General features: G+C 48.4%; 1 protein-coding gene across 5 annotated transcripts in view; it reads left to right on the forward strand.

The window, feature by feature from the left end:
• Positions 1-26,236, forward strand: part of St3gal3 (ST3 beta-galactoside alpha-2,3-sialyltransferase 3) — a 209,291-nt gene that overhangs the window by 166,647 nt on the left and 16,408 nt on the right. For all 5 annotated transcript variants that reach the window (XM_038332403.1, XM_038332404.1, XM_038332399.1 and 2 more), the window contains 4 exons: positions 12,316-12,410; positions 16,569-16,632; positions 17,423-17,518; positions 17,778-17,964. In XM_038332403.1, the coding sequence (XP_038188331.1) occupies positions 12,316-12,410; positions 16,569-16,632; positions 17,423-17,518; positions 17,778-17,964 (442 nt within the window). The remainder of the gene's footprint in view (positions 1-12,315; positions 12,411-16,568; positions 16,633-17,422; positions 17,519-17,777; positions 17,965-26,236) is intronic.

The following is a 26,236-nucleotide window of genomic DNA, read 5'->3' on the forward strand; positions in this document are numbered from 1 at the left end:
TATTTTTATATGTATGGGTGTTGTTTGCATGTGTATCTGTGTGCCATATGCATGCTTGGTGCCCACCAAGGCCAGAAAAGAGCATCAAATCCCCTGGGACTGCAGTTACAGATGGTCAGGAGCTGCCACGTGGGTGCTGGGAACTGAACCTGGGTCCTCTGAAAAAGCAGCTGGTATTCTTAATCACTGAGCCATCTCTCCAGCCCACAAATATAATTTTAAAACATTTTTTTTAGAAATCATTTTAAATAGAAAGGTTGATTGATTTTGTTTCCATGAGAAAGACCTGTAGGACAGGAAGAGAATCCACAGCATGAAGTCATGCTGTTGAAAAGAGGGACTGGATAAGGAAACCAGGTTTACAGATAGGTAAAGGGACTGGCAGGGTCTGGGGAGCAAGACCTGATGAAGTTCTCATTTGATGGTCTTAGGTGTTTTCCCTGAAATGAGAGAGGTTCTGCCCACGGAAGCTGGGAAGGTCAGAGTTTGTGGAGCATGTTTGGAAAAGCTGCTGAGCAAAGTTGAGGTTCAAATCTATGAATTGGTGGTGGCGTCTGCTCATTGTGTATATGTGCTCATCTGTGTGTAGACGCTTATCCAAATATTTGTGTGTGTGTGTGTGTGTGTGTGTGTGTGTGTGTGTGTGTGTGTTCATCTGTTTGTAGATGTGTTAATGTGTATGTACACATCTGGGTATACATGTGTATGTGTTCATGTGTTTCTGTGTTCATGTGGGTACGTGTGTGTTCATCCAGGTGTTCTGGATGAAGGGGGAAAGTTCTGGCTGAAATTCCTTGCTGGTCCCATAACATAATAAAAGATACAAAGGTGTGGGATTAAATTAATCTCTGGTTAGGTTTTTGCCTTATGAGTGGGACAAAAAGACAAAGGAAGCAGAGAGAGAGGTGTGTGGTCCTGAACAAGAGAGGCCCTGAAGAGGTGGCTGTGGGCTCTGGCCAGGGAGAGAATAGACCAGAAATGTGTCTGGAGACCAAAAGGTCCAGGGGTGACAACACAGGAGAGAAGAGACAATGGAAAGGTAGGAACGTGTGTGCAGAGAGCGCTGGAGATTCCAGGCTGTGGCTGAAAAACTCAGGCTGATGTGGAGTAGAGCTGCAGAATAGAAGCAAGGGTGACTAAAACGATTATTGGACATTGGTGTTTCTAAAAATGAGCTAAGACTGGATTCCCATGCAAGGTGATGCAGATGCTGAATCCTCGATGCATGTGGCAGACTTTAGGTGATTTATTGAAAGCCTGGTAAAAGTAGATTTAGGTGGTGATGCTGGTGGTGGCATTTCTGGTGGTGGTGGTGGTGGTGGTGGTGATGGTGGTGATGGTGGTGATGGTGGTGGTGGTATTGGTAGTGGTGGTTGTGGTGGTATTGGTGGTGGTGGTGGTGATGTTGTTGTTAGTGGTGATGAACGTTAGTGGTATGAACGTTAGAGTGTTAGCTGTGATTACTGTAACTTCCAGCATCCACCTTCTCTTCTGGGAGTTCTACGGGAGAACACACAACAATGTAAAGTGTCCCACGTCCTGTTCCCATTCTGATACTCTAACCAGGAGAGCCCGTGTAAGGCTAAGGAAAGAAGACTAGAGACTGAACTAGCACAAGCTGAATGAGAGATCACTGTGTACTGTCCTTGAATCTGTACAGCCAAAGTCAGTGGTACAGAAAGGGGAAACCAGGATGAGCGCGTGCACACATACATGGACATACACACAGACACATACATATGCAGCACCTAAGAAAGAATGAAGAGCCATAGCACAATCCTAAAAAAGACAGGATCTGTTGAGAGACTTGGAAATAAATAGACTGGATCCACTCTTTACAGCAGCCAAGATGGATCACTTTTAAATGTGAAAAGGAATAACAAAGTGTGTAGAAAGAATCATAGAGAGGTTTCCCTATCACTAGGAATGAGGAAGACAGTCCTAAGACCCAAAATCCAGAAGCAGAACTGGAGCGATGGCTCAGAGGTTAAGAGCACTAACTGCTCTTCTGGAAGCCCTGAGTTCAATTCCCAGCAACCACATGATGCTCACACCCATCTGTAATGAGATCTGGTGCCATCTTCTATTTTTGCAGGCAGAACAGTGTATACATAATAAATAAATAATAAATAAATAATTTTTTAAAAAATCCAGAAGCAATAAAAGGGTTGACAGACTCTTGACTGCATGTCTTTAAAAAAAAAAAAGAAAAAGAAAAGAAAAAACAACTAGCAAATAAAAAAGAAGGAGAAAAGAAAGCAAGGAAATGCCACAAGCCAAGTAAACAAATGAACTGGAGGAAATGTAATTTTATCTCAGAGGGTTTATATACTTAATATGTAAAAAGCTTCATGACTTAAAAAAAGGAAAAGACTAATGCCTGTAGAAACACCAAGAGGTTTAAACAGAGTTCACAGAAAACCACAAATGACCTTTTCACATATGAAATCAAGAGCGAGCTCATTCATAACAACATGCAACTGGGTGGGGCGGTTTAGAACTATAATCCCAGCACCCTAGAGGCTAAATTTAAAAGTCATGCCTAGCTGAGCAGTGGTAACGCACACCTTTAATTCCAGCACTTGGGAGGCAGAGGTAGGCAGATCTCCATGAGTTCAAGGCCAGCCTGGTCTACAAAGCGAGTTTCAGGATAGCCAAAGCTGTTACACAGAGACACTCTGTCTCAAAAAAAGGAGGAGGAGGAAAAAGTAGTCATGGTTCAGTGGCGAAGGTCCTCGTCAGCAAACCTGGCAACCTCAGAACCCATATGGAGGTGGAAGCAGAGAACCCACACCACAGCTGTTTCTTGGATTCCACACAGGTGCACATGATGCATGTGTGCATGCAGAATAATAAATAAATACATTAATACATAATTATATATTAACTATATATTAATACATAATAATAAATACATTGATACATAATTAACATTTTAGTTGAAAGGGAGGGAGAAAGTAAGGCTAAAATGGCAATGAGGTGTGGTGGCATGTATCTATAATCCCAACATTCATGAGGCAGGAAGACTCCTGTGAGTACATGACCAGACTGGGCTATATAACGAGTCCCATAAACTACATAGCAAAACCCGGTGCCATAAATAAATAAATAAATAAATAAAAATAAAAAGGACTAAAAAGATTGCTCAGTGGTTAAGAGCACTGGCTGTTCTTCCAGAGGACCCAGGTTCTTCCCAGCACCCACATAGCAGCTCACAACCGTCTGTAACTGCATTCCCCGGGGGATCCAACACCATCTTCTGGCCTCTGTGAGCATCAAGCATGCGTGTGGTGCATAAACATACATGCAGGCAAACACTCAGACATATAAAGTGGTAAAATTGTAAAAACCCCAAAGCAGATAATAAATACAATGACAGTGAGATACCGATTCTTTGTACCAGAGTGGCAAAACTGAAGTTTTAACAATGTCCTCTTTCGGTGCAACAGTTTGGGGAGTGGAACTTTATATATTGCCAGTGGGTGTCACAAAATGTCGCAGTCTCTGTGAAGAACAGTTTGGCAATTTGGAGCAGCAGGACACAGACACAGTTTGCTTTTGATTCAGCAGGCACACTCCTGGGATCCCTTTATTGGCAAACAGAAAAGACATATGGGGCCAGGTGTGCTGGCAAACACCTGTAATCTCAGCGCCCAGGAGTCAGAAACAGGAGAGTCACAAACTAGCCTGGATACAGTAAGATGACGTCTCTAAAAGAAAAGAAAAGAAAAAAAACGTATGAAGCTATTGATAGCCTCTGTTGTCGGAATGTGTTTCATAAAACACCAGAAACAAAGAGACTGACTGCATAATACGTGGTATGTAACTTCAAGGAGTATTGTCCAGCATATGTTATAGGATGATACTGGGATATACTATTTATTTAAAAAAAAAAAAACAATAGTCAGGTTTGGCAGTGGCTGCCCACACCTTTAATTCCAGCACTCTGGAGGCAGTCAGGAAGATATCTGAGAATTCCAGGACAGAGAAACCCTTTCTCGACAAACAAAAAGCAAACAAACAAACAAATCAATAGTCGAAATGTGTATAATATGTTACCTTATTTAAGAAGCTGAGGCAAGAGGCTTTCAAGTTTGAAGGAGGAGGAAGAGAAGGGGAGGGAGATGGAGAAGGAAAAGAAGGATGAAGAGGAGGAGGAAGGAGGAGGAAACAACCCTGAGGGAACAGAAGTGATGATCAGAAATGGGCACAGGGGAAAGCTGGCTTCTCTGAATGTTTTATGAATTTAATTTGGGAACTCTATAAAGTTTTATGATATCAAAAGATAAAAAGTCAACTGAAATGCGGGAATGGAATCCCTATAAAACAAAAGGAGAACAAAACCCAACTCAGGAATTCAACTCCTAGTAATTATTTCAAGTGGCAAAAGCAAAGCCATTTTCTGCGCTTGCCGTGCTAAATACAGCTTTCCCTAAGGCAAGGAGCATCGCAAGTGAAGCTGAAATTGTTGCTAGGGTTAGAGCGAGTTTTAGAGTGAGTAGGGCCCGAGAAGTGGCTCAGTAGATGAAGGTGCTTGCGGCCAACTGCAGACCTGTGCTCGATCCCCAGGACCCACATGGTGGAAGGAGAGAGTCGACTTCCGCACGTTGTCCTCTGACACATATGCAATAATTAAATGAATGTAATTTAATTTTAATTTAGCATGAGTAATGATGCTGGTGCTATTCTGAAAGTGTGTGTGTGTGTGTGTGTGTGTGTGTGTGTGTGTGTGTGTGTGTGTGTGTTAGGATAAAGCAACTCAGTCTGTTGATGTTACTAGAAAGGAGCTGACTTAACAGCAGAGAGGCCTGGACTGGAGAGACGGCTCATTGGTTAAGAACACGCATCGCTCTTGCAGAAGACCTGAGTTCAGATTCCAGCTCCCACATTGAGTGGCTCACAGTCACCTGTAACTCCAGGTCCAGGGGATCCAGCACTCTGGCTTCCTGCACTCAATGCATATACCCACACAGAGACACACAAGCATATAGGTAATTTAAAAAAAAAAAAAAGAACCAGGCCAGGCAGTGGTGACATACATACGTCTTTAATCCCAGCACTCAGGAGGCAGAGGCAGGAGGATCTCTGTGAGCTTGAGGCCAACCTGGTCTACAGAGTGAGTTTCAGGACTACATAGTAAGTTCAGAGCTGTATAGTGAAACCCTGTCTCAAAAAAGCATGTGTATGTATATGTGTATATGTACATGTGTGTGTGTATGTGTATGTGTATATATGTATGTGTATATATGTGTGTATATGTATACATAGTGCAGTCCATGACTGGACTACATATTGAGATCCCATCTCAAAAGGAAATTAATAAGAGAAGCACAGTATAAAATCAAATGAGATCAATAAAAATGAATTTTGTGCACTGTGAGTTGTGTGTAAGTAAAATCATTGAAGTAGAAGAGAACCACATTTTCTTGTAAACCTAAATTTGAATTGAGAATATCGGTACAAGTTATTTTGTTGTTGTTGTTGTTGTTCAAAAATCTGTTTCCTAGTTTGGTCCACCTAAAAAGGCCTGGGGACGGTGGGCAGCCTTCAGGCACAGGGGCATCCTGGCACTGCTGTGGGGTCTCTCTGACTCATTTCTAGCACTGGGCAAATGACAGAGTCCAGGTGGGTCCCAGAAATGGACTGAATAAATCTGGGGCATCTTTTCACGTGAGAGAGCCAGATCTTTTTCAGAGCACACTCAACCACTTGGGAAAAGGTGTACCCAACAGTTCAGGAGCCAAACCGAAAAAGGGCTCTAGAGGCCAAAGACGGCTGGTTCTGAGCATCCAAGAGAGTAATAATTACCGTAATAATGAATTGGCATTATAAAATATAATAAAATGATTTAAAGAGGGAAATAATCTCATTCACCAGCTCTGAAAAGCACTAAAGGGCCATCTCATTGCCCTGAAAATTGGTAAATGAAGGGGAAAATCAGGCGTTTTCTTCGCCTTTCCTGTATGCCCCGTTCCTGGGGATGACCAAAGAGTTGATGAGTGCTGAGAGATGTTAATGAAAAGCTCTACGTCCCTGCATCGAAAGAAGGAGCAGGTCTAGGCACTGACCCAGACTGCCAAAGGCACCGTGTGCAAAGCTGTGCCAGCTCTCAATGCCACCGGGAGCATCATCTGTGTGTCCCAGGGAGCATCTGTGTGTCCCAGGGAACATCTGTGTGTCCCAGGGAGCATCTGTGTGTCCCAGGGAGCATCTGTGTGTCCCAGGGAACATCTGTGTGTCCCAGAGGTCCTCGTCCTAGAGGACAGACCCTGAATGATGAAGCCTCCAGCTCTAATCACAGATGACAACAAAACACGCCTAACAATATCAGGATGCAATTAGGAAAAGAATATGTCTATAGGACATATTGTATGACCTATAAAGAAAATATATGTCTATAGGACAAACAACACATTCTCCTTCTCCACAAATAGAAGTGGAGGTGGAGAGAAAGGAGCAAACTATGGATTTAAGAGATCAAGAGATCAGCACAGGGTGTGGACTGTGCTTCCATCCCAGTCTGAACAAACCAACTATTGAACTAGCAGCAGCGAGCATGTAGATGCCCACCTGGAACCCCAGCACTCAGGAGGCAGAGGCAGGCAGACCCGTGAGTTCAAGGCCAGCTTGATCTACAGAGTTTCAGGACAGCTATAACTGTTACACAGAGAAACCCTGTCTCAAAAATAATAAACATTTTGTTTGTTTGTTTGTTTGTTTGTTTGTTTGTTTGAGACAGGGTTTCTCTATGTATCTTTGGCTGTCCTGGAACTCACTCTGTAGGCCAGGCTGGCTTCCTATTCACAGAGATCCACCTGCTCTGCTTCCTGAGTGCTGGGATACATGTGCCACCACACCCAGCAAATAATGCTTTTAATTAATGCTGGTATAGTAAGGGTAGTGATGCATTTGGGAAATGGAGGATAAAGGATCAAGAGTTCAAGTTAGGAGCACCAGCTGCTCTTCTAGAGGTCCTGGGTTCAACTCCTAGTACCCACACAGTGGCTCACAACCATCTGTAACTGTGGTCCAGTGACATCAGGATGCCCTCTTCTGGTGTGCAGACAAAACATCCATATACATAAGATTCATAACTAAATAAATATGTTTTTCAAAAAGAATTCAAGACCACTGAAGGCTATATGACGCACTGTCTCAACCAACTGATATATGTGGGAAGGAAATTAAGGCAAACTATTTTATGATGAAATGGCATCATTTCTGGGGGTTTTCAGACTAAAACAGAATAAAAGGAGATGGCAGATAACTGCCAAGTCAAGGTGATCTGTCCCGATCAGTCTGTGGGAAGATCACCGCGCTGATTGCTACTGCTCTTGTTACTCTGAGTTTTTCCTACTTTTATATGCATGAAGTTTTTCTTAATGACATACTTTAAAAATAGACCTGGAAGAAAACTACAGGCAAACTAAGAAATGCAGAGATAGTCTTCCTCAAGGATGAGCCCCCTGATTGGCTATCTAATACCAAGTGGTTAACCCTGAAATCACATACATGCAGGCAACACTAAACAAACTGAGCAGGTTGTATTTATTTAGGCGTGTGTGTGTGTGTGTGTGTGTGTGTGTAACAATAGCAAAGAAAAAGAGGCTTTAGCTGGCTTTAATTTTGAGAGAGAGCTAGTAGGGTACTTGGGAGGAATTAGAGGAAAGGGCAGAGGAGGAATAATGTTTTATTTTAAAAAAAATTAAAAAAAACCCTAGGTTTGGGAACTTGGTGTGGTGGGTCATGCTTCTAACCCCAGCACTCAAGAAGTGGAAGCTGTAAGATCAGGAATTTGAGGCTCGTCTTGGCTACGTGAGACCCTGCCTCAAAAAGAACAAAGATTAAAGAGTGTAAAGTGCTCATCCATTAGTGGATGCCTGTATCCCTCTCCCTTCCCCCAGACTCAGGAACCACTGAGGGGCCGGGAAGAATATGAGAGCCAGAGACAGCGGGTGACCACAAGGAAACGGTTTGTCAGGCACAGCAGGACATGTGCACATACGAACTCAAACTCACAGCGGTGTGGCAGCGTGCACAGGTCTGACAGAAGCCCAGCATGGAGAGGGGAGGTGGCATGATGCCCCACTTCTAGCCGAGGAGCTCTTGGTAGCTGGTGACTCCCAGGAGGAGAGTCAGTTTTCTTTAAAGACATTGCTCCTGGTAGGTAGACCATGCTCCATTGGAAGGCCTCACATCCAGCAGTCTGTGGGCAGCACAACCTTTACTTGATGGGTTTAAAAAAAAAAGTTAACAAGGTTGGCTAGGTGGGGAACTTGGAGGGGGAGTTAAACTTGGGAGGAGCTGGGAAGAGGTGAATTTGTAAAAATTCTCAAAGAATTAATTAAAAAATAAGGGGTGGGGGAAGATGGCCCAGTGAGATTGCTCTGTGCTAAAGGCACCCGCCACCAAGCCTGAAGACTTCCACATGGTGGAAGGAGAGAACATATCCTACAAGTTTTTCTCTGGCTTTCACACATATCCAGGCACACAGTAAATACCTAAGTAAATGTGAAATAAATTTTTTTTTAAGAAAAGAGAAATTAGCCGGGTGGTGGTGGTACCCACCTTTCATCCCAGCTCTCAGGAGGCAGAGGCAGGCAGATCTCTGGGTTTGAAGCCAGCCTGGTCTACAGAGTGAGTTCCAGAACAGCTGGGACTACACAGAGAAACCCTGTCTTTAAAAAAGGGAGGGAAATTAGAGCTGAGGATATAGCTTATAGGAGAGCGCTTGTCTGCCAGGCACAAAGACCGAGTTTGCACCCGCAGCATTGCAAGGGGAAAGTTTAAGAGTATACACTGTAAGGGGAGCAGCACTGTTTGTAGAGCGCTGCAGCCACCCAGCAGCAGAAACACTAGAGGAAGCTGGCTCGTTCTTTGAAGAGATATAAAAAGAGGCTACAGAGCGAGCTTCTAAAACACGAAGGCCCAATAAAAGAATGAGGCGGAGTGTCAAGTGTTTGGAAGCATCGTAAAGTAGGAAAGGAGTAGGTCACGTGCTCCAAAGGGACGGTTTTTATGAGGCCTTATCTGGCCCATTTAATGCATTTTCCACAGTCTGACCTGTGAACTTTTTTTTTTGACTTTGTTAATTTGGCAACTCCTGCTTTTCTTGGTCACCTTTTCATTTGCGCCTTCTTTTCCATTTCACTTTTAGGGACTGAAATGGGTCACATGATCAACAGCTTCCAGGTTTTGTTGTTGGACCCGGTCTCTATGAATTAGGAGAAAGTAGTCTACAAAATCATATGTGCAAGGGGGCATCAGTTTTGATATGTGCCAAAGGGGGTCACTGTGTCTGTGGTGCAGGATTGGGGTGCATGTGTGCTTGCCTACATGTTTCCCAAAATTAGCACATAGTACAGGTCCCACAGAAAAGCCATTCTGAGAGAATGAGAGGCTGAGGAGATGGGTCAGTTGGTAAAGTACTTGTGCAGGTCTGAGTATCTGACTTTGTGTCCCCTGAACACACTTAAAAAAGCTGAAACAGCATGCCTGTCATCCCATCGTGACTGTCCTCCCATTCTGACTGTATCCCATTTGTGTCTATATCCCTTTGTGCCTGTCATCCCATCCTGACTGTCCTCCCATGGTAACTGTCCTCCCATCCTGACTGTCCTCCCATCGTGATTGTCATCCCATGGTGACTGTCGTCCTCCCATCCTGACTGTCATCCCATCGTGACTGTCCTCCCATCCTGACTGTATCCCATCGTGCCTGTCATCCCATTATGACTGTCCTCCCATGGTGACTGTCCTCCCATTGTGCCTGTCCTCCCATTGTGCCTGTCCTCCCATTGTGCCTGTCCTCCCATCGTGACTGTCATCCCATCGTGACTGTCATCCCATCGTGACTGTCATCCCATCGTGACTGTCATCCCATCGTGACTGTCATCCCATCGTGACTGTCATCCCATCGTGACTGTCATCCCATCGTGACTGTCATCCCATCGTGACTGTCATCCCATCGTGCCTGTCATCCCATTGTGCCTGTCCGTCATCCCTGAACTGGGAAGGCAGATGGGTGGATCCCTAGGGCTCACTGCCTAGCCAGTATCTCCAGGTTCATGGGTGGAGAGCTATGGAGGAGGACACCCAGTGTCAACCTCTGACCCCACAAATGTATGCATGTGTTTGTATACACACACCCTCACACACAAAGCTACTCCTTCATTACTGATCTACAGCATTCATAGGCAAAATGAAATGCAAAAGTAAATCACATAGGTAAACAATGTTTTTTTTTTAAAAACTAAGCTAGGGTCTTGTTAGATGTGGTGGTGCACGCCTTAATCCCAGCACTTGGGAGGCGGAGGGTCTCTAAAAATCAAGGCCAGTCTACACAAGTGGGAGCCTATGTTATTCTTTAAAAGGTGTTATTTTTATTTGTATGTGTGCATGTCGTGCATGCGGGGTGCCAGTGATGGCCAGGAGAGGGCATGAGATGCCCTGGAGCTGGGGTTACAGGTGGTTGTGAGCCACCTGGTATGGGTGCTGGAAACTGAACTTGGGTCCTCTGGAAAAGCAGCAAGCTCTTAACCACTAAGCCTTCTCTTCAGCCCCCAAATTGGTGTTCTTAAGAGTAGAAATTATAAGAACCTTCTAATGATCTGGGGTACCAAAGGGAAAAGGAAGAGAAGGGGAGGAAATATATGTAGGTCACTAGACCAGATCTGAGATTTTATTAGCATATGACATCCCGTACATACTGGGAATTAGATAAAATCCCATCCAAGCTTGACTCTGGAACGTTACAAACCTTCCGTAAGGCCTGATGTGAGACAGAGGGGGCAGTTCTCCATGCGTGTGCATCCAGAGACCTTGTTCCCATTGCTGTTTCTCATAGACCTTGGCCACAGTGCTCCCCTCCAGTAAAGCCTCAAATGTGCTATCAATTTATTTGAATTCTATACATGAGAAATTGAACAAAGGAAAGTGTGCTGACTCTACCGCTGGAACCCACAAGTCTGAAGGAGAGTGTTAATCTCAGACTGTCCTGGCTGTGAGTGTGGCCATCTTTATAACCACAGGGAGGGAGCAGGACTGTTTCCCATTCCTCTCAAGTTCATGCCCGTGTCTCTGACATTCGGCCTCTGAGGGGTTGTTTAGCTTAGTCCTCCTGGGAGGATGGGGGAATGGAGTTAGTGATGGTGGGGCTGAGAAATGGATGTTTAAGGTATGTGAGGGGGGAACGGTGTAGCTTCTGGGCGGTAGTGCAGAGAGGAGTTCCAGGGTGGGCTGCTTTCCTATAGCCTCCCGCTATGCACTGAGCTAACTGGGGTTGAGTAGGAGGCAAAGGTGCAAAGTCCTCACGTGATCACTCTTGCTCAGGAGGGTCCACAGCGGGATTCCCAGCTCAGTGTGCTGACTGCCTCCAAGACTGGCAGCCTGCACAGGGTCTTAACCCAGGGTGCTTGCTTCCACATGAAGTGTCCTCTAGGTGTTTCCAAAGAGCTTGATTCCTCCTCTGTCCGCTGCCTTCCCCTTACAGTTCTGGTGACCTGTACATCCATTCCCAACCCTCCAGCCTGTCCTGCCTGAGAAGAGGAATATTTTGCCATTCCCTCCTCCCAACTCAGCATCTCTTCTCCTTCCCTCTCTCCTTTCCTTTTCCCTCGCTCCCCTCCCCTCTGTCTTTCTCCTTTCCTTCCATCTTTCCTGTGGGCCCAAGTGAGTCCCCTTAAACTCTTATTAGTCGCTTCCGCACCTCCATAGGAACTTAGGGTCCGCCCGCAAGTATACCGCAGTTCTAGCTGGTCTGACCTCTCCTCTCAGCCCTGCACCCGAATCACAGGAACTCTGCCCTTTCTTTCTCTTTTCTAGCAGAATTCTCTCTTCCATGCTTTCCCACTTTGCTGTGACACTGTGAATTTGCCTTCCTCCTCGCCCTGGGTGGTCTGACTCCCAGAATCCTCTCCAGCATTCTGTCTCCCCGTACCGGCTGGATCTTTGGAGACTTTTGTGCTCCGCTGGCACCGTCTTATCCCCATGTTCCCAGATCGGAGGAACAGAGCGGGCAGCGAGTGGAGATGGATGCCTGGATAACCTTCCAGAGAGCTTCCAGCGCTCAGCCATTAATCCTCGCTGAGCAGGGCTTGTCCGGCCGCTCCCACAGCCAAATAAAGACTAACCAGGCCTGCTCTCTCAGACTCAAGTTCTACTCAATAAAATCAGCAACTACCCAGTTAAAAGGTTGGGGAGGGAGGGCGGGCGTACTGGAATGTGGAGGGTGGCTTCCCATCACCAAGGCTGTGTCCTGAGAGTCAACCAGCACTGTAGCCTATTGCTTTTTTTTTTTTTTTTTTCTGTTTTCCAGGTTCTCCAAGCCAGCACCCATGTTCCTGGATGACTCCTTTCGCAAGTGGGCTCGGATCCGGGAGTTTGTGCCACCTTTTGGAATCAAAGGTCAAGGTATGTTGGGAACCCTTAAACATTAAACACTCCACTTTCCCACGCCACTTCCCTATCCTTCAAGACAGACAGGGCTGTGTCTTTAGAAGTTCTACACTGGGGCTGCTGAGATGGCTCAGCGGGTGAAGGCGTTGGCTGCCCAGTAAAGTCCAATGTCTGGGATCCACATGGTGGAAGGGAGAACCAATCATGATAAATTGTTCTCTGACTCCATGGTACCCATTTGTAAGTGAGTGTACACCTGTGTACACATACAAATAAGCGTGTGTGTGTGTGAGAGAGAGAGAGACAGACAGACAGACAGAGATAGAGAGACAGAGAGACTGAGACTGTGGTGCAGTGCATACCTTCAATCACAGAAGCAGAGGCAGGCCAGTCTCTGAGTTTGAAGCTTGCCTGGTCTACAGAGTGAGTTCCAAGCCAGGACTACATAACGAGACTCCGTCTCAGAAAACCAAAACAGTTCCCTGCTGGATTGTTCTGCACTGGCCAGAGCTGGGTCTGCTACAGTGACGTGCACATAGCCCCTTTGGTCTTGCTCTCATCTAGTGAAGGAGCAGGTGCCTAGAGCAAGACCAGATCTGGTGCCATGAGACTGCGGAAGAGATACTCTAGAGACGTTGTCATAGTGCTGCGGCTACATGGAAGGTTCCTGGAAATGACAGACAGATGACACTCATAATCCCACCAGGCTCCTGTCATCCCCGCCCAGTGTCTTTTCTGCTGACTTAGGCTCTCTCTGCCCCAGGCTAACCTTCCTCTCTCTGTTCAGTCTCCCTTCACCTTAGGGACTCCCTCCACACAGCCCTGCTTCTTTGTTGAGTGCCTGACTGTTCCATGGCTTAGTGGGAGGATCAGGTAGGGTGTGGATCCCTACACTTCCCTCTGCCTGTGATTGTGCTTTGGTCTCCCTGTCGCTAGAGAGAAACCGTGCAGTGGTATAAGCTTATGGTCAGTTATGAAAAGGGCTGTTAAAGGGTGCTAGCATTTGGCCAGGAGATGTAACCCTTTCTCTGCTAGCCCAGCCCTCCCTGGAAAGAAAAGAAAAGCCAGCAAAAATGCTGTTGAACTGGGGCTCTGACCTCAAGCCTCCAATAAGCACATCCAATGGGTTAGTTTAAGCTGTGTGAAGACCTCCCTTTCTTGGTACTTGTATCCAGGCAGACGACTCCTTCCTCCTGTATCCTCACTCAGGATTGACTGTGTAGCTCCAAAGACCAGCGAAGGCCGCTAGAGTCCCCAGCCAACGAGAAGAAAGCAGCTCCTCTGCTGTGCCCTTCTATAAAAGGTCCCATCACAGAAAACAAAGCCCCATCTTTGTCCTTGTCCTTGATCAACTAATAGTGGCTAGGTCTTCCTTGGAGGTAAATTTGGAGGTGAGACAAGAAGAGAATGAGAGGTGCCCCCACTTTAAGATTCATCTGGAAGCACTTAGTGTAGAACATCATTGAAGACTTGCTCCTCAGCCCACTCCCATGGAGCTTGTGGAAAGCCTGCCCATGCCCACCAGTCCCTCTGTGGGACGAAAGGTTACTTTCCAGTCATTCATATGACCTCTCGCTGTTGCTAAAGTTGTGTGTGTGTGTGTGTGTGTGTGTGTGTGTGTGTTTGAGACACAGTCTCACCATGTAGCTTTAGCTGGCCAAGAACTTACAGAAATCCACCTGCCTCTGCCTCCTGCATGCTGGGAGGAAAAGCATGTGTGCCACCATTCCCAGTTTACCCCCTTTTTAAAGAGTTATGTGGGGGACCCCAGTGTAACTCAGCAGTAGAATGCTTACATAGCATAAGCAAGGCTCTGGGTTCAATTCCCCAGAACAGCAAAACCAAATAAAACAAAAAGACAAAAAGTTTTATTTTTTTTTTATTTTGGAGTCCTCACTACATGAAATGTCTCAGACATACAAAAAAATGTTAGAATAATATAATGAAGGGCTAATGGTCCAGCTGAATATATCAGCTGAGTGTTTGCCTGGCGTGCATAAGTTTGACCCCAGGACCACATAAAATTAGCGTGGCTGCTCATGCTTGCAGTCCTAGCGCCTGCCCGCGAGGTGAAGGACAGCAGGATCACAAATTCAAGGTCACTTTCAGCTACAAATCAAGGTTGCAGCTGGATTCATGAGACCCTGTCTCAAAATTAATAAAATAAGTAAAATAATATAATAGGCAGCATGTGCTTTCTTCCTATTTTATAAAATAAAGCATGCTGGTACTGTAGAGATGGCTCCATGGTTATGAGCACTGGCTGCTCTTCCAGAGGACCCAGGTTCAATTCCCAGCACCCACAGGGCAGCCCACAGCTGTCTGTAACTCCAGTCCCACGGCATCCCATGCCCTATTCTGGCCTCCATGGGGATCAGACACACAGGGGATGTACAGACATGCATGAAGACAAAACACCTACATGTAGAAAAAGAAAAGAAATAAAGCTGAAGCTTGAGAGAGCTTCCGGTTGCTCTCCCGCCCACTGCCCCTCCCCAGCGCCACTATCCTTGTTCCAATGTGGACGTTTAGTGTTTCTTTGCCTTGGTTTTTATTTTTGCTACATATTTACATATCTGTTAAACATAAGTCAGTTTTTCTTTATGGGGCCTGGTGATGAATACCCTAAATCCCAGTACTGGGGTTGGGGTGGGGGGAGGCAGGTTGATCTCTTTGAGTTTTAGGCCAGCCCAGGACTTTAGACCTTGTCTCAAAAAAAAAAAAAGTTGTATGGATCTGTGTGTGTTTGTGATTTTCATGTATCATATATGTGTGTATATGTGTTCATTCTTTAAAATGATATTTTGCATGTATTTTGCCTTTATCTGTATGGTACATATAGCTGTACGTCATTGATTTCTTGTGTGTGTTTTGCTGTTGCTGTTGTTGTTTTACTGCTGCATAGTAAGTAGTCCGTGTTTCACATGTAATTTTCCTTCGGTGGCTACTTCAGCTGCCTCTAGCATTTTGCAGTGGCAAACAGTTCTGCAGTGAAGATTCTCCCTGTGTGAACATTTCAGTGCTGTGCCCTTGGAGGCTAGCCACAGGGTTCTGTCTGGACGCACAGGGCCCTTATTTTATTACAAAGATGCCTTCTTCTGTGGCAGTACCAAACTGCTCATCTATAGACCTTTATGTATGTTGCATATACCCAACAACTCAGCCAAGTAGGGACTGCCGTTGTATTTCAGAGGCAAGGAAACAAGAGCCCAAAGGAAGGCAGCCATTTGTGGCAGGTCACAGGGTCTTATGCAGCGGAACCAGAATCTGATGGAGCCAACTGCTTCTTCTCCATTATAGTATAAAGTTCTTACTGCACCAGAGTTTAAAGGAGAGCGGTCATCCAAAGGTCAAGAAGATGAGATCTGGTTTTGTTTTTGTTTTGGTTTTTGAGACTGGGTTTTTCTGTGTAGCCCTGGCTATCCTGGAACTTGCTTTGTAGACCAGGCTGGTCTCAAACTCATAAAGATCCGCCTGCCTCTGCCTCCCAGGCGCTAGGATTAAAGGCATGCACCACCATGCCCAGCGAAGATGAGATCTGAATAGTGGTTCAGGCTCAGAGAACAGAAGTCTCAGGCTCCTGGCTGAAAGTAATTCATGGAGTCCTGACAGGCAGATGCCTCACTGCAGGGTGTGATGGGTGAGGAAGAAGAGGCAGCCTGGCAAAGAGCAGGATCAGGATGGGTGGTACAGAGTGGGGGAACGCGAGAAGGGCTGTATGATATACTAGAGTGAACTCTCCAGCCATTGGTTGTCTGATTTGTTCCCTGGACTCTGCTCCATGAGACACAGTGATAAGACTTTAATGATCTGTCTCTTACTAGAGACTCCTATTCCAAACAAGGCCCTGGCCCAGGGCTAACATGTCCTAGGGTCTAGCTATGGGGAAACCAGATGAGTCTCCGAGGAAGGTGACGGATCATGGGAAGAAGGTACAAGCTGGGGTGAGAGCCTGGCTCCTGGCAGAGCTAGATTTGCCTTCTTCCCAACCTCTGTCTCCATCAAGGGAAACGTCAAAGTGGTGGTCTGGCCCAGACTTGTTTCTGCAGCTCCCTCTACCCACCCCCACCTCGGCTCTATCCCCAGTCCTGGGCCGTCCGGGAAGATTGCTAGCAGATATTTTCTGGGAATTTAAGTGACCCGCTAACGGTAACCTTCCTCCTCTGTCCACAGACAATCTGATCAAAGCCATCTTGTCAGTCACCAAAGAGTACCGCCTGACCCCTGCCTTGGACAGGTGAGCCCACCCCCTTCCCCCGGGCTCTCTGGCATGGGTGGAAGTGCCGTGCCCTAGCTGATCTGTGCTGGACTGGACAGGTTCTCCCCCGTACCTCCCCATGCACACACTGTGGGTGGAGTGTATAAGTAGGACAGCTCTCTGGATGAGGATCTGCCGAGCCCATCACTCTGCAAGGCTCCTCAGTGCTCAGACCTCAGTGGTTTGGGACTAAGAACTGAAGATGATGGGGGTGTTGATAAAGGCATCCAACAGGGAACAGAGCTTAAGACTCAGGTAATGACAGCTCTGAAGCCCATAGACCCTGGAGGGGAAAGCCTCAGATCAGGGTAGAGACAAGAGGCCAAGTGAGCAAGACTGTCAGTGGCTACCGGAGTCTAGAGGCTTGAATTGAAGTTAAGCCCAGTCTTAAGTCCCGAGGCGCTCAGTTTCATTTCCCTCTTCGTCTCGCTCTTCTGAGAGATCTTCAAGCTTCCCTCACTGTCCCCTCTCCTCTAAGGCCACCAAGCCTCATTAACCCATAGGGAACCTCTGCCCAGAACACAGTCTTTGCAGAGCTCCCTCCTTGCTTAACGAGCCAGTCCTCATGGCTCTGCCACGTTTTTCTTAGAAGTGTCAGGCACCAGCGATGTCAGGTGTCCCAGGGTCCAGCTTTCCGAGGTACGGCACTGGCCTCCTTCCAGAAGTGCTGCGAGGATCTGGCCAAAGTCACAGGAGAATTGAGGGCAAAGAGACAAAGGGAAGCAAAGCTGGGGGACCACCCTCACAGGTCTCTGCTCTCTCCCCTCAGCCTCCACTGCCGCCGCTGCATCATTGTAGGCAATGGAGGGGTCCTTGCCAACAAGTCTCTGGGGTCACGGATTGACGACTATGACATTGTGGTCAGGTGAGCTTCCCTTGAACAACACCCTGGGCACATGCATGTTGTGAACCAAATCCTGAGCCCTGTGCACTGAGAACTATCTGACCATCTGGTCACCTAACCTGCGGGTTAACAGAAGCCTCAAGAAGCTGTTGGGTTGGTGGGTTTTAAACGAACGAGTAGGTGACCTGGATCCCTTCTCTATACCTGGGGTGCTTGGAGTTCGGGGTACCTCCCCAAACACAGGCCTAAGGCCAGCTCTGACTGCTTTGGCTCTTTGCAGACTGAACTCAGCACCCGTGAAGGGCTTTGAGAGGGACGTGGGCAGCAAGACCACCCTGCGCATCACCTACCCCGAGGGTGCCATGCAGCGGCCTGAGCAGTATGAACGAGACTCTCTCTTTGTTCTTGCTGGCTTCAAATGGCAGGACTTCAAGTGGCTGAAGTACATCGTCTACAAGGAGAGAGTGGTGAGCTCCTGACTACATGTTCCCCTTCTCCTGCCCCCAGCCTCCCAGTCTTCCACGCAGTCCCTCCCACTGGACCCCACAAAGAACAAAGAGGAAACTTCAAAATGACCCAAAGCTAAAGACAGCAAATCCAGCACAGGACAGAGGCCAATCAGTGGCAGGGCGCCTCGTGAGTTCCTGGAGCTGAAGTGCCCGCTCTCTGCTACCTGTCTAGACAGCCAGGGAGGGGCTGGTGCTGTCTCAGATGCCAGGGAAGCAAACCTCTGGGCCCTATGGGCCAGCCCCTGTGTGACTCCCAGCTTTCACAGGCTCCTACTCTGGTCTGTAGCTGCCTCCCTGGCACCACTTCCCTTCCATGAGGCCATCCTGATTGCTCTTAAGGCTTAACTCCTTTTCAACAGGGAAAGAAAGCCTTCTAGGGACCCCAGGGCCATTCTGCAGGGACAGTGGACCTTAGTTCAAAGGCACCAGCTCCCACATTCATGAATCCAGACCATTTTCTACCTCGTATTTTCACTGCTAGATTGTAGGTTGGTCTCCAGCCTGCCACTAAGTCTGGTCCGTGGGTCTAGTCAGAATCTGTGCTAACTACTCGAAGGTGGCCAGGGTCTGGGCCCGTGTATTCAGGGAGTGTCTATGGTAGGGTAGGGTCAGATTGCCCATTAGTAGGCCACCTACTAGGGCCCCTCCTAGACCTCTGTTTCCCAGTTCTGGGCCTGTGGGGACACCTGCCAACTTGTCTGAGTCTGTCTCCCACCCCCGACCCTTGTCTCCTTCCCTCCGGTCATCATCAGCCACTAGGGGAGGGATGTGCAGGCTTAGGCTCTTCATCTCCCAGGGCCCAAGCCTCTTCCTGGAGACTGTTGACAGATTTCCTTCTGACTTCAGTAAGGAGCTGTTGTTCCTTTTGATTTAGAAGTTAAGGGTGAGAACAGATTAGCCTGCCTGTGAGGGTCTCAGTGTAATTTGGTTTGACTCCACAGCCCCTTCCAAGCAAGGCCAAGTGCAGGCAGTGTCAAGTAGGTAGCAAGCAAGAGAGAAGACAGAAGTGAGGTCCAGAAGCTCAGGTAGGTGGCGCAGTGGGGAAGGGAGCCCATCTCAGAGCCAGGCTGAGTGAGGCAGCTGGCTATACTGGGTGCATCCCGGATCGCCAAATAGAAGGAAAGGGCAGAGAAGCAGGTGATTGCTTTGACTTCAAACAAGCTTCCTGACTACCAACTAGGGAGGAATGGGGCTGGGAGAGGATCCCTTTCTTTTCAGAGTCTATACAACTTTTCTGTTTGCCTCAAGGAAAGAGGCAAGCACTTCAGAGGCAGAAATGGGAATACCGTTGTGAACCTTCCTCATCTATGGTCTCTGCTCATCGGCCCACATGCTCCTGGCCCATAGACACCTGGCAAAGCTTGCATGACTTTCTCAGGGCAGGAGAGCCAGAGGATAGGGCCCTGATCCCATAGGGTTTCCCCCCCATGGTGCCCAGTCATCACACATGATCTGGGATTAGCTCAAACCAGTTCCTGCTTCCCTAAGGGGCAGTGTGGAAAAGTGGGGAAGTCCAGATTCCTTGGAGACAGCAGCAGACCAGAGGGGCGCAGCAGCCAGTAGCATATGGTCATCTCTGCTTCCAAGAGCACCAAGGACGGTGGAGTCAAAGCTCTTCCTATCTCCCCAAGGTGGGAAGGAGAGTCAGCTGAAGTGAGGGAGCCGCTCCCAGGAAGACTGAGGAGCTCACTCCTTGGTCTGGTGGCCTGGCCTTGGCAGCCAGAAGGTCACCACGATCCTGACACAGTGTGTGGGGCCATGTGATCAGGTGTGTGTGAGGTGTGATCAGGCCCTCACTCAGCCCTGTCCTGGATGTCCTGTCCTGTGTCGGGGAGGACACCTTCTGAGTGTGATAGGGAGAGGGAAGGTGCCAAGGAGTCTCCTGAAGTCCCGTGGGCTTTCTGTGTGCCACAGTCAGGGAAAGCTCCACTAGTAACACCAGTAATATCCATGCCTTTCTCAGCATCCCGTGTCGTACTCAGTGTTCTGTTTGCTGGGAAGGGGCACTGTGGCCACGGCAACTCTTATACAAGAAAGCATTTAATTGGGGCCGGTTTACAGTTTGAGAGGTTTAGTCCATTATCATCACTGTGGGAGGCATGGCGGCATGCAGGCAGACATGGTGCTGGAGAAGTAGCTGAGAGTTCTACACCCAGATCGGCAGGCAGCAGGAAAAGAGAGGGCTACTGGGCCTACCTTGGGCTTTTGAAACCCCAAAGCCCACCCCCAGTGACAAACTTCCTCTTACAAGGCTACACCGGCTAATCCTTTCTAATAGTTTTCTAATAGTGCCGGCTCCCTTACCATCATTCAAATCTATGAGTTTATGGGGGAGGGGTCAATCTCATTCAAACCTCCACACAAGCTGAACCTCCAGAGGTTCTTGAATGCCCCTCCCCGAAGCCTGAGGTTGGTGCCCTCCTGGGACATCTGTAAGCTACACATCACTTCCCTGGCGCCTAAGACCCAGGTAGGGTAGATATAAACCAGGTTGCCTTTCTCTGTCCTCCCTCTGGGGCTCAGCCACAGGCTTGGCCTACTCATGCAGTGATAGTTCTAGCTGCTCAGCCTCTGGGTGCTGGCAAGCTCTATTCCTGTCTAGAGTTTCACCTGCAAAATTCTGGCAGGAGATAACTCTGGGCCAGGGCCAGGGCTGGCTGGGCAGGACTAGAGCAGGTAGGAGATTCAGACCATTGGCTGCCTGCTGCTGTGTTGCTTATGGTACATACCTTTCCGGTACCCAGGAGTCCTGATGAACACTGGAAGCAGGGAAGATGTGGGAAAGAAAGATGATTGATGGCTCTGCCCTTCCCCGCATGTAACCATTTGGTTCTCTAACAGTGGCACAGATAGCTCCAAACTGGTCATCAAAAGACCTTTTCCTTCCTGGTCCCAGGAGCCTTGATCGAGCCAGCGAGAATGTCTAATGTCCCAGCAGACAGCATATGTCCAGCAGAGTGCTGCTGGATACTGAGTAGGGAAGTAAGGGCTAAGAGGCAGAGTGGAACCCAGGAGAGGGAGAAGCAGTCAGGGATAAGTCTGCAATGGAGGCGCGGATCAGTAAAAGCTCTTCTAACAGGCAGACTGCAGCCTCCCTGTGCACTAAGCTGTTTGCCAGGCATTAGTGAGGTGCAAGCCCTGAGCCAGCCCCTAGGACTTCAAAAGACAAAGTCAGTTCTGTTCTACACCAGAAGTCCAATGGGAGGCACAGTCCCCAAACTAGAATTATTGTGCAGTGCAGAAGGTGCCTTCTACAGCAGCTGGGGCAGGCAGGAAGGCCAAGAGAAGGCCTCCTGAGAGACACCGCCTGACTGGAAGGGGAAGGAAGAGCTAGGAGCAAGTCAGGTTTGCCAAGCAAAAGGAAGCTTCTTGTGGAGACCCCAGGAGGCCATTCTCCACTTGCTGCAGTCTAAGGCTGTAAGGAAAGTGTACATAGCCATTGATGTGGTGGCACATGAGGCCCAGTGTCCCAGATACCATCGCCTGTCGTTATCCAGGCCCTAGATGAAGACTGGAGAGGATAGGATGTGTGAAGGACAGAACACCTCATTTGGTCCCTCAGACTTCTGCCATCCTTCCCAGTGGTGCCTCAGAATGCCAGTGGCCCAGGGTTACGAAGCCCTTGAGGGGCCTTCCCTTCCTTACTGGCCATCTTCCCAATGATATTGGGAAGCTGACATCTACTGAGAAGCCCCCTGTGTGCACCAGGCCAGTGCGACTGTGGTCCCAGTATACAGAGGGAAGGGAAAGAATAAGGCCTGAGGTAGCTCTTGGATTGTTACCACAGGCTTGACCATACAGTGCTGCATTCTTTCCCCAGGGAAGGAGGGAGGGCAGAATTTCAGAGTCCAACCCAGGTCCCACATTCATGCTCAAGAGGTGGCCTCTGTTTGTTTGTTTGTTTTAGATAGGCTGGCCTAGAACTCACTTTGTAGCCCAAGCTTGCCTTGAATTCAGGACAGTCCTTGTGCCTCTCCCTCCCAAGTGTTGGGATTGTAGACAGGAATCACTGTGCTCAGCTGATGTTTTTAAAAATTAAGGTGAAATAGAGACAAAACCTAGCACAAAAGGTGCGGTAAGGCCTCAGCCGCAGGCAGTTCCTAGTGTTTGTTTTCCTGAGACGAGGTTCACCCTAGCCCTGGCCGGGCTCAAACTGGGGCAGTCTTCTCGCCTCGTCCTCCAGAGTGCTGAGACCCGACTCCAGCTTCCTTCGTGGCTGATTTTCACTGGTGGGGTGCTGTGAGAGGAGCCCCCTTGCCCTAGGAAGTGAAGCCTTTTTCTGTCTAGGCTGTGGGGTCTGGCCTAGGTAGTGATGGGAAAGAGGAGTCTGAGGCCAGGTCCCGAGGAGGGGAATCCGCTGTAGAGCAACAGCAGAGCAGACAACAGAATTATCTGGAAGCTCTGCAGGGCAGACCCGGCTGCCAGGTCCCGAATATGAGGCCTCGCTGGACAGGGCCCAGGTTGGGGATTGGATGTTATCTATACTTGAGCCTCCACTCCGTTCCGACCTGAGAGAACTTTGCTTGGGGGTGTAGGGGGGAAGCTGGATGGGTAGCGCTTTACCTCTGGGGGACACAGGGCCGGGCTTCCACATGGCCCGGCTGGAGAACAAGAGGTCACAGACCTCTGTCGGGAGCCTGTGGCAACGGTGTTTTCTTTGCAAGGCCATCATCAGCATCCATGCTGTTGCCGCAGGCATTGTTCCTCCTCCCTCCCCCATGCCGGTTTGCATTGCTTGCTCTGCTGCAGGTTTCAATGCTCAGGCGCCAGACTGCTCATCGCTGGCTTCTGCTCTTCATCATTACCTTCTGCGCCCTGTTGCCTCTTTTCCTTCTCTCCCTTTTCCCATCAACGTCACCACCACCATCATCATCATCATCACCATCACCATCATCATCATCAAAGCTCCTCAGTCCCGTGCCCCCCCCCCTTCCTTGAATCCCTTAATTCGGTTCTCCTGATAACCCTATCAGACAGGTACTGTTACCATCCTCAATGTAGAGACCAGAAAACCAAGGCACCGAAACAATGGAGTACTTGGTTGAGGTAACACAACTAGTTGAGGAGTAGATAGAATTAGCTGTTAAACCCCACCTCTGATTGCCTCAGGAATCCCCTTGACGGGCCTGACCACCTGCTTAGAATCCTCCCTGTCAGCCCCATCCTGCCATCACCTAGGAGACCCCTGTTTACTGAGTTCTTGCACGTAACCGGCCTCAGTGATGCCTGCCTTGCAAGCCAGCTGTTGGGTATCTGGCTGAGGCAGGTGCTGTTAGTGGTAGCACCAAATTGTGAGTCAAAGCTGTGTCATTGTGACTTTTGTTGTTTACTCATTGGTCTGTTCATTCAAAGTCAGATCAGTCACCAAAGCCAGGCCCAGCCTGGGCTGCCATCGTCATCCTGCTTACTTGCCACCTCTGCTACACCCTTTCTCTGCCGCCAGCCAGTCCAGTGCCAGGGACTAAATGGCACCAGAGAGAGAGAAACTGCAACCACGGTTGTAACTCGTGATGCCAGCATCCTGTCCCTAGTTGTCAATCTTTCCGATGCTCTGTCTCGCCACCTTCAGTTTTTCTGGACCTGTAATGTCACGAGGAGAAATCTCCCATTCAGCATGCAGGGTAAATAAAAGCCACCATCAGTGAACTTCCCAGCCTCCAGTCCACACGTGTCTTTCCTGCTTCCGTGTTGAAACACCATTAACTGTGGCAATTCATAGAAGGAAGGGCTTATTGGGGCTTCTGGTTCCACCGCGGCAGGAAATCGTGACAGTAGATAGCAGCCATGGCATCAAGAACAGCTGAGAACTCGTCCCTCTAACCGCAAGCAGGAAGCAGAGAGTATATTAAAGATGTTTTGAGGCTTTTAAAACCTTAAAGCTCACCCCCAGTGATGCACCTCCTCCAGCAAGGCCATGCCTCTTAAGCCTGCCCAAACAGCTCCACCAGCTGGAGACCGAGTATTCAAACACCTGGGCCTATGGGGAACATTCTCCCTCAAAAACCACAATAAAATCCACACCTGCCTCTGTTCTCTTTTCCCACCATCCCTAGCCATCTTGACCAGGGTCTGTTTTCTCTTGAGCCAGGAGACCCTCCCCTCATCTCCTGAGGTGGTCTTCTGTCCCGTCTCCTTCTCTCCTCTTTTCCAAGCCTCTTCTCACGTCTGTCTGTTTGTCCGGGTCTTTCTCCCCTTCAAAATCAGCATGCAAGGGCAGCTGCCCCCAAACCTGCCGACCTGAGGTTGCTCCCTGACACCACGTGGTGTGAGGAGAGAAAACTGCCTCCCACAAGGGAGTCCTCTGCTCCCCTAATACATACCGTGGTGAGGCTGTGGCCTGTGGTGTCTCATGGCTGGGTTCCATTTCTGAGCTCCACGCATGCACACACGCATGCATGCTACATGAATATATCAATAAATGTAATAAAGCAATTTAAGTCTTCCCATTGTCTTACCTTCTGTCTCAGGTAGCTGGAAGAGCCAACCCTTCTGGCTTCACAGCCCCTCCAGCCTGGCATCCAGACCCACCCCTCCATTAGACTGATTCTAAATGCAGAGGCTCCATCCCTCCCTCCCTGTAAAGGGAGCTCTCACCAGCAGGCAGTGCAGTCGTCTAAGGACAGTCCCTGGTTTTCACAAGCCATCGACCAAAGCCCCTGGAAACCTTGATTCTTTCCTGTCTTTGCCTGTGTATCCCATCATTCATTGTCCAGATCCATAAGCTGCCTTTCTATATATGGCTTGCTCTGGCAATTTCAGCAGCTTCCTAGCTCTCTGCTTCTGCTCACCACGTGTGCCTTCAGAACCAATGCTGGAGCATCCCGATGGCTGGCTTGTTCTCTTGCTTAATGGCTACCAACATTTAAGTGTGAGATCTTATACCGGCATCGTCAGTATCACCCAGAATCTGGCCGTTCGGGGTCGGGCCCACCTTAGACCTTCTGAATGAGAAACGTGGAGGTAGGCAGTGGTCTGTTTGAATGAGTCCCCCAGGTGTTAACTCAAGCTTAAGAACCACTGGCCTACAGGATCCAATTCAAACCCTGACTCCCCAGAGCCTCCCTGTCTTTGCCAGTTTCTCATCCCCAGCACATACGTTCCATCCTGGCAACATCAAATGTGTGTCCTGCTTCACATGACTGCGTTCAGCCTGCGCCACCCAGCGCTGTTAGAATTCCTCTCGCCAGCCCCTGGAAGCAGTAAAGGTCTTGTCTATTGCGAGACCAGGCCCCTGAGCAGGTTAGAGCACAGCTGATGTAGTTAAAGGAACAAACAAGGAAACTGAGGCTGGTAGCTTCTGAGGGGTTGGGATTTTAACCAGAACGTGGGGCTCTCCATCTGGATCTCTCCTCTTACTATCCCTGCCCCAGGAGATGATTGTTCTGGTTCTGAACCCTTGTATCCTCTTGATCTCTTGCTTCTCCTGAGGATCCTCTTTACTATGTTTGATTTTCTTCTCTAGTTCCAAGAAGATTCCTTGATAAAGGACATGCGAACCGAGCAGCCTCTGGCTCCCTGCCTGGGTTGTCGGTGCTCCATGGCTGCCCCACGCTGACTCTTCTCCTTGTTCTTGGCTTTTCCCAAATACAGCTTTCACATAGCTTCTTTGACCCTCTCTTCACATGGAAATAAACCCCAAGCCGACTAAAAAGCAAAATATTGAAAAAAATACTAAAGGATATATACCGGTCTCACTATGCTACCCAGGCTCACCCCAAACTCTGTGGCCCTGGCTGGACTTGAACTGGCAACAGTCTGCCCAGCTAAGCCTCCCAGAATCTGAGATTGAAGGTGTGAAACACCATATTTAGCTGGAAATTTTGAAGAAAATAGGACACCAGACTTTTTTAAAAAAAAAAATTCCCTGCATCTATCTGTCAAGTGCTTGGATTACAAGTTTGAGCCCCCATGGCCCCCGTGCTTGCCAGGAAGGGACAAACTTTTAAGGCACAGAAGTGCTAGAAGAAACTTGGCAATATCAATTTAAACCAAACTAAAATATTGTATTTTGAAAGTGTTTAGAAAATATGACAAGCAAAGGTTTATTGCTCTGAGGGCTGTCAAGGAAGCCATCAGAGCGCAGCAGCTAAGAGAGGGGAGGGCACATGGATGGCAGAGCGGGGGAAGGGAGGAGGAAAACTACAGCGGAGATGCATGTGGCCTCCCTCGCCGTTGGAGACGTGCGCGTGCAGGCAGCAGAGTGTCATTTGTCACCTATCGCATTTTCAGA

Source organism: Arvicola amphibius, chromosome 6 (genome assembly GCF_903992535.2).
Source record: "Arvicola amphibius chromosome 6, mArvAmp1.2, whole genome shotgun sequence".
NCBI lineage: Eukaryota > Metazoa > Chordata > Mammalia > Rodentia > Cricetidae > Arvicola > Arvicola amphibius.